General features: G+C 39.6%; 3 protein-coding genes across 3 annotated transcripts in view; 2 read left to right on the forward strand and 1 right to left on the reverse strand.

The window, feature by feature from the left end:
• The window catches only part of rapgef2a (Rap guanine nucleotide exchange factor 2a), a 124723-nt gene that overhangs the window by 28427 nt on the left and 84160 nt on the right, over window positions 1–12136 (forward strand). The window lies entirely within an intron of this gene.
• marchf1 (membrane-associated ring finger (C3HC4) 1) lies at window positions 935–8015 on the forward strand. The gene is made up of 6 exons (XM_060892215.1): window positions 935–1240; window positions 3408–3487; window positions 3596–4156; window positions 4234–4414; window positions 5545–5701; window positions 6750–8015. The coding sequence occupies exons 1-6, from the start codon at window positions 1148–1150 to the stop codon at window positions 7025–7027; spliced, it is 1350 nt and encodes a 449-aa protein (XP_060748198.1). The 5' UTR covers window positions 935–1147; the 3' UTR covers window positions 7028–8015.
• Window positions 8285–11934, reverse strand: tma16 (translation machinery associated 16 homolog). The gene is made up of 7 exons (XM_060892228.1): window positions 11845–11934; window positions 11637–11746; window positions 10185–10222; window positions 9984–10068; window positions 9271–9419; window positions 9144–9186; window positions 8285–8544 (listed from the first exon to the last, which is right to left on the reverse strand). The coding sequence occupies exons 1-7, from the start codon at window positions 11845–11847 to the stop codon at window positions 8340–8342; spliced, it is 633 nt and encodes a 210-aa protein (XP_060748211.1). The 5' UTR covers window positions 11848–11934; the 3' UTR covers window positions 8285–8339.

Here is a 12136-nt window from a genome sequence, read left to right on the forward strand (position 1 = left end):
GGCTAATGAATGGTCTGCCTTAGATACTGGTCTGCAGTTACACACACACATACACACACACACACACACACACACAACAAACAAATGTGAACTGAATAATTATCTACACTCCAGGCTGACTCTGAATGTCTTGTTAGCACAGCATGGCTTCAAAGTGTTGTGTGTACATGTATCCATGACACACAACACACACAAAACCATAACTGGTTTTCGGATCTGACCTTAAGAACAAATGTAGACGATTCTGGGAATTTTTTTTTCTTAGTTCTTGCTTTAGGTTGGTAGATTTCTACCCCATTCCCATGATGTCTAATTCCTGATCTCCTGAGTTCCTGTCTTCGCTTTAAAGCTCTTCTCTCCAGTTATATGTGTATAATGTAGCAAGTAGGGGGCATGGCTTAGAGGAGAAACGGTGTCATTGGGAACGCCGTTATTTGTAATGGCTCAAATGTTTCATCAATCCTTGTCTACATTACAATGCTGTTATTCAGTGTAATCGTGTTCTGTGACTGTGTGTGTGTGTTTGTGTTAAACGGTTTCCCACATTTGTGCATAATAAACCACAACAAAGAAACTGGCTATGTTGTACTGTATGTGTTTAGGTATATATATATATATATATATATATATATATATATATATATATATATATATATAAAAAAAAGAAAAGTTGATAAGGTGTGTGTGTGTGTGTGTGTGTGTGTGTGAGAGAGAGAAAGATGAAGAGAGACAGAGTGAGAGAGAAAGAGTGAGTACAGTAAGTGTGAGAGAGAGAGAGAGAGAGAGAGAGAGACAGAGAGAGAGAGAGACAGAGAGAGAGAGATTAGCTGTTCGGGGGCCATAGGGGAGGAGATTTCAGGATAAAATAACCACTAAGTCCTTTTAACCACGTGTTCAGTGACCAGTCTAATACCATTAGTGTGATCTCTCTCGCTCTCTCTCTATCTATCTATCTATCTATCTATCTATCCATCTATCTCTGTCTCTATCTCTCAGGTGGACTATTGAGCTATTGAGACTCAGGCCTCACTGGCTTCCAAGAATATATGCATTTATCCTTGGGAATGCCCAGCAAACATGTATATGATCTAGTTTTCTTGCTTTTCGAGGCCTACATGAGGAGGACGTATCCCAGGAACCGTTAGAAATGCCTGTGCATCAGATATCTGTCCTGCCTATTAGTGGGGATTCCACGGAACAGGACAGCATCAAAAGCAAATTTAAGAGGAAAGAAAATGAGGTGAGATCATGTGCATATATATTTGATTACATCTGTTTCCCGTAGTATGTAATTACTCGGTTATTATCCTGCTCTTTATTCCTTTCTAGAAAATTCTGTGTCTCTGGTATCTCTTTACAAACTTTCTACACAAAAGAAAACGAAAAGAAATGAAACTGCTGTTAGATTTTCTTTTCTTCTGAAAAATAAATGTAAAATAATATTGCTAAAAAAACAATCTTCCAAAACCGATGTTTTCTCTCCAGTAAATAATTTAAAAATATTATTTTCTAAACACACTGGAAGGTACAAACAGGTACAACGAGGTTGTAAAAACAGGTAGAAACATAAACTTTACCCCTAACTTTTAAATGAAATTATATACAAATTAATTCACCTAGTTTTCATTCAGTTTTCAAAAAAAATAAAAGCTGGCAGAAAAGTTCTCAAATCTGATTGGTCAGACGGTATTCTTTCATCTTCTAAACATTAGCATATAGTTCCAGCTATAATTCCAATCACCTGTTAATATGTTATTGTTACCATAGTAACAGCTTATTTTAACCATAAGGCCGATCTTCAACGTTTTACGCCACTGGAGAACGGAGGACGTTGCAGTTTCGTGGTAATATAACAAGCTTCTTAATTGTCAAAAGCGGAAAAGAAAAAAAAAGGGCAGTGATTCAGAACAGTGATTCAATTGTTGTATTATAAGAGGAATAAAACACTTTAGGAAAATAATCATCTTCTGATTATAACAGGTTGTTTAATATCGAATATCTGTTCAGTGCATCTCGGAGAATGATTTTTATTATGTTAAATCTCACTATATTAGGGATAGATAGTCAGATATGCACGGAGACAGCATACCTTCTGGTATCCTGACCATAATATTACTACTTAAAATAATATGGCAAGACAGACAAACTCGGATTTATGATTTCCTTTCATTTGATCATACAAACATCCTCGCAGGAATCTTTGTATACTTCCTACTGATGGTCTAAAAGGTAACTTTTAGGTAACGTGTATGTTTTTTTTAAAAATGAAGCTTCAGGAATCATGAGATCATACCGTGCATCTAAATGAAAGGGTTTTAAGTGAAGACTGCACCACAGTGACACAGTGTAATATTAGTGTTAGCTAAAGAATATATATGTGTGTGAACGGGTTTAACGATTTATCTGTATTGTAGTATAGTAGAAGTCTGTCCCTGGAGGAGGTATCAAACCATCACCGGGCACAATCACACACACGAAAGATAATTTAAAGATGCCAGGCAATTGAAAAGGGTCACGTCATTTAGCACTCAAGACTAGACGTTTTTCTGGCTTGCTGAAAATGTAAAGAAAATTCAGCATGAATTCTGAAGACCAGCCAAAATGGTGGCTAGAAAATTTCTGAGATAAATCACTGAGATGAATTTGTTTAATGAGAACGAATAATGTGTAAGCATATTTGCTTTCGAGGTAAAAAAAAATCGCCTCGTCGAACGTAGTCATGTTCCCATGCGGGAACCAGGACGAGATTCTTTATCCTGGCTTTAGCTCAAGTAATAGGATTGGTCTGTCTTACAGCTTTGGTGACGTTCAAAATAAAATGGCAGGAGAAAAGCATTTACTATGAGCACCGTTTGGAAATCAATAGAAGTTTGTAAAAAGATCTGTGTATACTGATAGCAAACGGCTTGGAATCAAGGCTCAACAGCTCGATGTACTTCATTGATATATCTCAGTATTTGTATGTTTACTGATTACATGCAGCGTAGAAGCTGGAAGGCAGCTTCTTATGTTGCCACCATTTTTGTTTTGGGCAGCATTTCGTTTGGACTTGATTGATGATCCCTTTTTTGAGTCTGCTTCCTCTTAGGATTCCTTCCTTGTCTCTTCTCATGGAGATTTTCCTCACCACCATCCATACTGGAAGTATTATTAGGGATCGATTTATATTCATATATCCTGAACTCCTGAAAAACTGCTTTGTGACAAGGTCCATCGATAAAACGTGATGTACAATTAACATTGAACTTGAATAGCGTTTTCATAAAAAAACATAAGAAAACATAAAAAAAAAAAACAACATCTCCACAGCTTACCAACAACAGTCATGATTTAAAAAAAGCTTCCTATTGGAGGGTACGCATACAAAGAAACAGCTGATCTGTATCATTTCAATTCTGGTATTTTAGGCACACAGTTCAACCCATGTGGCAGTACTGAGCGACGCAGCACAGCTTTTCTCCACAGCTTCCTGTCAGGAAACATACAGGTGGGTGGAGCTAAAGCTACTGGGCCATGACACTGAGACCTTCATGCTCTCTAGAAAATGTAGTTTTTTTTATAAAATATTTACTTATGTGTTCATGTGTGTGTCCAGGACTGGTGACTTGTTCAACTTTGGAAATGGTGCCCCAGATCAGACCACACCTATCATTCCTGTAAGCCACACCCCCATCACTAAGCAACAGGTGAAGCGTCGAAACCGGCATCAACGGAAGAGCGTTGGTTGCATTGAAGAGTGCGCACACACCCGTAACGACTCGTCTTCAGGAGAGGAACAGTACCACAGGGCAGCTCGATCATGGAGCCGTGAGAAAGCCCGGCGCAGACGACGCCCACGCTTACTCACGTGCTCCTATGAAGACGAGACCCACAAACAGGAGCTCGCGACTTCTCAGAGGACGTCCTTAATGTTAGAGGAGCTTGACAGCAAGTCAGCCAAACGTCTCAGAGAGAGCGAGTGTGGCATTGGAAAGAGTAGAGAAGAGGAGGATGAGGAGGAGGAGGAGGAGAAGCGGCCAATCGCAAAGACGTATGAGGAGCGAGGAGAGAGAGACGCGGATATGTCCGTCCCAACAGCTCAGGAGTACGCTGAGGCATCCAGTCAGAACGGGACACTACACGAAGTACACACTGACGACGAAACTGAAGTGTGCAGGTGAGAGAAAAAACAAGGAGAATACACAGAAGCAGCATATTTAATGATGTTGTGTTCAAGGTTTGATGTGTGTGCAGGATCTGCCAGAGTGAAGGCGATGAGGAGTGTCCTCTCATCTCGCCGTGCAGGTGCATGGGGAGTCTGCGCTTCGTTCATCATGCCTGCCTGCACCAGTGGATCAAAAGCTCAGACACGCGCTGCTGCGAACTGTGTAAATACAACTTCGTCATGGAGACGCACCTCAAGCCCATGCGCAAGGTCTCTTACTTAAACACACATACGAGACTCGATCACAACCTATGAGCACAAACACACAATGTATCAAACATCACCTTCTCTGGCATACACACAAACAACAATCATGTAGACATGTTTAGGGCCCAGAGAACCTTGCGTCATAGTTCAATTATATTAATGTCTTGGTTTCTATAGTAACAACTTACTCTTGGACTCTTCACATAGACTTCAGATGTTTTTGGAAGGAGACATCAGGATGGAAGGCTTTGTAACATGAATCTAAAAGTGTGGGAAATTAACATAAAGGCTAAATAGGAACTATCATTTGCAGAAAATTATGTCAACGTTTAATGAATAAACAAACAGAGTCTAAAGGGAGGGGGGGCACGGTGGCTTAGTGGTTAGCACGTTCGCCTCACACCTCCAGGGTTGGGGGTTCGATTCCTGCCTCCACCTTGTGTGTGTGGAGTTTGCATGTTCTCCCCGTGCCTCGGGGGTTTCCTCCGGGTACTCCGGTTTCCTCCCCCGGTCCAAAGACATGCATGGTAGGTTGATTGGCATCTCTGGAAAATTGTCCGTAGTGTGTGAGTGTGTGAGTGAATGAGAGTGTGTGTGTGCCCTGTGATGGGTTGGCACTCTGTCCAGGTGTATCCTGCCTTGATGCCCGATGACGCGAGATAGTTCGGATAAGTGGTAAAAAATGAGTGAGTGAGAGTGAGTCTAAAGGGAAGTCCTTGCTAAGATTTGTTTATCTGCTGGTTATGGTGAGAATTCCACTCCTTAAAATCTGCAGCTACCGAGAATCTAGGATGGATGGACAGACAAAGCAAAAAATATATAATGGTGAGATAAAATTGTTGTGAAGGAAATGACAACAGGCCGTACCATTAAAGAAGATGATTTCATTTCAGGGGGTAACAGTAAGCCTATTGATCCTACTGAAATGTCAACCACAACCAAATCTTGCTCAGTCAGCGTTCTAGCTTTGACTTTTTCGAGGGAAATGTTTCAAAACCAGATGATTTTAGATGGTTCTTTCCCACTGGGTTTAAGAAGTCTTGTAAGCCGTTTGGCTGCAAATCAGCTTCAATTCTGATGCATTAACTCATCCAGTTTCTCTCTCTCTCTCTCTCTCTCTCTCTCCCTCTCAGTGGGAGAACTTGCATCTGTCTACAAACGAGCGCAGGAGGATCTTCTGCTCTGTGATCTTTCACCTGGTGGCTGTGGCATGCGTCACCTGGTCCCTCTACATCTTCGCCGTCATGGACCATGCTTCTGAAGGAATACAGCCAAGCAAAGACCACAATGGTCAAATCGCTCACACACACACACACACACACACACACTATTTAATATAGTATTATTTATACCACAGAATATTAATTTATTCCATAAGACAGTGGTGTACACTATAATTCAAATCAGGCTTAAGCTTAATTTGTTTGTTCAAATCTGTTATCGTTTCTATAGCAACAGCTTCTACCGATGACGCTCTATATAATCCAAGTCTAATAATACAAGAATTTACAATTTCCGTCTTATATTGTTAAGTATGCAGTATAGGTCGTATGTACAATGATCTCTAGAAGTATTAGCACCCTTTATGAAAATGCAAAAATTAACATAAGCGTATACACTCACCGGCCACTTTATTATGTACACCTTACTAGTACCGGTGTGGTCTTCTGCTGCTGTAGCCCATCCGCCTCAAGGTTCGACGTGTTGTGTGTTCAGAGATGCTCTTCTGCATACCTCGGTTGTAACGAGTGGTTATTTGAGTTACTGTTGCCTTTCTATCAGCTCGAACCAGTCTGGCCATTCTCCTCTGACCTCTGGCATCAACAAGGCATTTGCGCCCACAGAACTGCCCTCACTGGATATTTTCTCTTTTTCGGACCATTCTCTGTAAACCCTAGAGATGGTTGTGTGTGAAAATCCCAGTAGATCAGCAGTTTCTGAAATACTCAGACCAGCCCGTCTGGCACCAACAACCATGTCACGTTCAAGGTCACTTAAATCACCTTTCTTCTCCATTCTGACGCTCGGTTTGAACTGCAGCAGATCGTCTTGACCATGTCTACATGCCTAAATGCATTGAGTTGCTGCCGTGTGATTGGCTGATTAGAAATTTGCGTTAACGAGCAGTTGGACAGGTGTAGCTAATAAAGTGGCCGGTGAATGTATAAAGTGATTTAATTGCTGACACTGTGAAAGATTTGTTTATTAAACTCGACTATGGAAGGAGTCATCAGTGTCTCAAATCTGGGCATTGCATGGCCTTGTTTTACTAGAACAGCATGACCCACGCAATTCTTGTGTCCTTACTGTAGCCGTGTTCTTCTCTGATATGTTTCAGGACTGCTGGAGTGGCTGTTCTGGACCAAGCTTGGGATTGTTGCCCTCAGCGTGGTGTCAGGCCTCTTCTTCATGTACATCCAGTTCAAAGTTTACCTCAACCTGTGGAGGCGACTAAAAGCTTTTAACCGCATCATCTTCGTGCACAACTGCCCTGACTCTGTGTGCCAAGAAGCTGAAAAGACCACGGCCCTTCACGCTGTTCCTGCCTATCAGACCCAAACAAATGTTCCCAGTCCTGCTCTAAAAGGAGGAAGTGCAGAGGTGGAACCTGTCTGAGTTTCTATTCAGATAGTGGTTCAGTTGTCATGGGTAAAGAACAGGATACGGACGACGCTTAGCGCAACTCAGAAAACCTCTACCTAATTATTTAGAAGCCGAATCGACCATTTTAACACAAAAGATTAAGGGGAAGAACTATGATTATGTACAAATCCTAAACAAAGTTAAAGCCAATGAACATCATTACAGGAAAAAGCCCTGTTGGTTGTCTAGTGCTTCATGGACATGTCTTATAGAGTAAATTTTCTTAACCATGATCATAGTTTTCAGTAACAGACTATTATACTTTAAAATATATATATTTTTGTAATGACTAAAATGCTGATTTTTATCTTTAGGCCCTTAAAGATTTATTACTGGTTCTGTTTTACCGAGGAATAGTAAAGATGGCTGCTTGTGATAATTGTGGTGTTTGATGTAGTTTTCACACGGTCGAGTGGAGTATCTTCTCGTGATGCAATAATCTTGACAGAATTTTTTTTTCTTCTTCAGTCTTAACACTGATGAGATTCTCAAATCCCAAAACGAATCTCAAAACGAGAATAAATCGTTCAAATAAGAACAAACAGAGTAGAAAATGGAGGAAGGGGCTGATACAAACACCTCAGCTGAAGGAAGATTTAGCGCTCACTATATATTATTAACTATTTTTTTGCCATGAAAGAGAATCGAAATGATTTCCACTTCTGCCTTATAGCCTTTACCCTTATCGTTCATTTCATGCTCCAAGCTGCCTCGCCCTTTTATGGAGTTTTGTGGGCGTCACTACATGCAAATGAGCGGTCTCTGGGAATTTAGCCTCGATCACAAAAATCAAGCAAACGTATATGAATGATATTCAGAAGTTTGCAATTTTTCAACAGGTTTATAGATCCATGTAACATCATCACAACACAACACGAATTCAGACAAAGCCCTCTTCGGTTCTCGTGTGTCGAACATGAATACGGTTATCACAGAAAACCTAAAAACCACAATAAACTCCAAATGGAGGAAAGGAATGAGCTTGGTGGTCAACACAAGTGAATAAAGAAAAGCAGCATTTTAATTTTGCTGCTCACATGGAACATACAGAGAGAGTTTCTGAAACCCGAACCTAGCTACGCAGGATATGAACGGATCAGTTATAATGGAAGCTGTCAGTATAATAAAGCTAACTGTAGTGAATTAAATATTTTCTTTATTTTAAAATGAACACAGCAGCACCATAAGCACCCCAATCTCTCCCCCCCCCCACCCCACACACACACACACACACACAAACACACTGTACCAGTCATTCACTCTGAACAAAACACTCTGTTAAGTATCATGCTTTATCTTCCAAACGCTCTGCATCAGAGTCCTGGGATGCCTCGTCGTCATCATCATCATCATCATCATTAATGTCTTCCTCACATGCCTCATCGTCAGCATGTGTCTCTTTCACTGCAGTGTGTTTTTTTTCCAGCCCTTTTGGTGAAACCTTGCGCATCTTGATGTTGGGCAGCTTCTTCAGCTCACCGTTCCACTCTCTGTCAAATAAACAACCAAAAGGTTTTGGGCTACTCTCAGGTTCTTGGTTACAACAAGATGTTTCATTTGCATGACACATGTCCAAAATTCTCATCAGAAAATCCAGACAATTTCCATCCTGTTTTTTTTTTTTTTTTTTTTAGATATTTATGGTGTGTTCCAGAATTATCTGCATCCATCATGACCATGAGAAGAAAAAAAAAGTGATATCTGGAGCACAAACGTACAGAATTTCAAAGTACTGCAATTCCTTCCACTAAATTTCCCTCTACCTGCAAAGAAACAGGCTTTCAAAATGTATAAACCTACGATTCTGATAATTGTACAAAACATTAGAACTCTATTAACGGTTCTTTACATTTACGTACATTTTTGTCCCCCTGGGTCCAGCATACAAAATAAATCCTTCATTTTGTGTTCAGTTGCTCTTATTGGAAATTCTGATTAAAAATGGCTTTATAATAGAACAAAAGTTCTCTTAGTGTTTAAATGGAGAATACTGTAGGCTATATTTTCTTGAAGGGTGCCAATACTTGTGGAAGGCACTGTAATGAATGTCACCTCGCTCGTATCACGTTATTGGGTTAAGTGGTCTCACCTGAACGTCTTTAAATGTTTGCTGTTGATTATATCTGGGATCTCTGTGACAGAAAAACAGGAAGTGTGTTAAGAAAAAAAAAACGGATCTCTGGAGCTTTGAACGATAAATAAGAGAGATCACCCACCGAAGCCGCTCCCCTCGTACTGGGCTCGCTCTCTTTCCATCGTCTGCTTTATGACGGTCTCTCTGGAAAAGTGTACTCGCCCCTGGCGTCCCTTAATGCTGTTGGCCAGCTCGATTTGTTCCAATTCGCTGTCGAAGCGATGAAGATACCTGAATAACAGACCGAATGTTAGCATCGGCTTCTACAGAGAAGAAATCATAAACCATTAGGTCCGGTCTCTTATGGTGTCTGCGGCGTGTTTACATACAACTGCATCTTTTTAAAAGATGTTTTAGTGTTTGTTCCTTGCATTTGGTGTGAGAAAGGTTTAACAAAGGATTTCTGAGATCTCTTTAAGATCCTTCACAGAACAATTGGAAAAGCATTAAGCAGGAACGAACAAACAAATCATAAATAAATAAATAAATAAATAAAAAAGTACACGCTAAATGGTAGAGGATTGTCTGCAGAACTCGGTTGAACACATCGTGAAGATTAGCTGCTAAAGTTAACCGGCTAGCTTGTGCTACTTCGTGAGCTTTTTGGTATTCAGTCAAAACAAAACATAAGAGGGGGCTTTTATGGATGGGTTCATGTCCCCACTCATTTTTAATCACAGAATCCTTTCAATTACATGAAATAATTTATCATTTGTTTCACTAGACTATTGATCCAAAAGTCCTAAAATAGATTTTTAGTGTGTGAATATCAATAATGAATTAAATCTCTCTTACCTCTCAATGATTTCACAAACTTCTTGTTTGGAATATTCAAACTTTCCGGAGTCCAGCTGACTTTGGAACCACAAAAGTTTGTCCCCTGTGTATGGACCAGTACAGGAGAATTTTAAACCTCAATGTTTTTTTTAAGCAAAATGTAAGATGAAAATAGATAGAAATAATAAAAGCTGACTACCAAATACCCGTAAGACTTACTGATTAAATTTAAACGCAGGGCTTTGTCACTTTTCCACCTGGAAAAAAAAAGTTATACACGAATAAAGAGTGTGAAATTAAAGTAACATAATGTACATTTCAGGCATTTAGCAGACACCTTTATCCAGAGAGACTTAGATTTTTATTTCAATTTATACAACTGTGCAACTGAGGGTTAAGGGCCTTGCTCAGGGGCCCAGCAGTGGCAGCCTGGTGGACCTGGGATTTAAACCTATGACCTTCTGATCAGTAGTCCAACACCATCCCAAGTACTAATTTCTAAGAATACGGATGAAAACGAGAAATTTATTAGCTACGTTTGTGCAATAGATAGACGAGTCGTCTACGTCTACTCTTAATATAAGTAATAATAATAATATATTTTATTTAAAGACGACTTTCAGGGCACTCAAGGACACCGTACAGTTGAGTGGTGATGATAAAATCAATACAACAAACAACAATTATTGACATTAAATAGTTTAAAAATTGATCAGAGAAAGCTAATTTAAACAAGTGAGTTTTAAAAGTAGTCAGACAGTCACTTTCTCGTATAGATTGTGGAAGGGAATTCCAGAGATTAGGAGCAGCAACTAAATGCCCTAGACCCCATAGTGGCTAAACAAACAGAAGATACAACAAGGGAAACAGATGAAGATGATCTGAGAGTACGCTTCGGGACGTATATATGAAGCAATTCAGAGAGATGTTGTGGTGCACAATTATGTAGAGCTTTAAAAGTGAGAAGTAAAATCTTATAGTCTACTCGATATTTAACAGGAAGCCAGTGAAGATGGTAGAGAACTGGAGTGATGTGCTCAATGGAGGAGGTTCTAATAATTATACGGGCAGCTGAATTCTGGACTAATTGAAGTTTGTGAAGGAGTTTGTTAGGTAGACCAAAGAGAAGAGAGTTACAGTCATCAATGCGCGAGGTAACTAGTGCATGTACAAGAACAGCTGCGGAATTTGGGGTGAGAGTATAGATTATAAGTATGGATTATAACGAAAATGATTTGTTTTATGATTATGTCAGAAGATATGGGAAGTTTGCATGCAATCTGGGGTGACAATTTGTCAAAAATTCATTAAAAGAAATCTAAAAACTTATCCTTATAAGGGAGATTTTGAGGTTTGTGTATAAAATTCATGGGTCTGTATATACACGTGTAAAAATGTCTTCACTGCCATAGGTAGGAACTCCATATATCCTAAAAAAGAAACTTTTCTCACACTCCAATACTACGGTGTGCTGTTGCGACTTTGTTAACGGACAGTAAAGAAGCTGTAGGATTCTAGTTCCAACTCTTCCTCAGGACTTGTTTGCTATAGCAGGAAACACTAGGATAAGTGTCTCAGTGACAAATCCAGCGACTTTATTATATCCTGTCCTGCACTTTAGCAAGATAGCACCTTAAATCAGTGCATTAAACACAGAGAAGCCTCACGTACTTTTCTTTTCTTTCATGTTTGATAGCTGCTCTGTTCATAGCAGCCGCTTTTCTGCTATAAGGATGGATCACTTTCTTCTCCACAGAGCTCTTTCCTTTTTGTGCTTTCGGCTGTAAACCAAATAAAACATTATTTAACTATCACCCGTAGTGTTGTTTATATTTGTTTATTAAACATTAATGTAAACGTATCATAAAACCACACTTGCCATGTCTGCTGTTGATAGTTAGCCCCTTGATTACACGTGTTTTCAATGGGGGGCGATTGCGTATGGCGCACATATCGGTCCGTCAATGTTTTTGGTCTCAAATTTTTACGTGCGGACACAAAAGGTTCCGCTTAAAGAAATGTACGTTTTTGAAAAAAAAAAAACAAAATAAAATAAATCATTAAACACTTAAAAGTGGTAAAACAAAGCGTGTAACGTCGAATAAAGTTAAAAATCGCGCTTTAAGTAATCATTTGAGAGCTACAACGAGTATAACAAGCTATATTATTAA

Source organism: Tachysurus vachellii, chromosome 2 (genome assembly GCF_030014155.1).
Source record: "Tachysurus vachellii isolate PV-2020 chromosome 2, HZAU_Pvac_v1, whole genome shotgun sequence".
Classification (NCBI taxonomy): domain Eukaryota; kingdom Metazoa; phylum Chordata; class Actinopteri; order Siluriformes; family Bagridae; genus Tachysurus; species Tachysurus vachellii.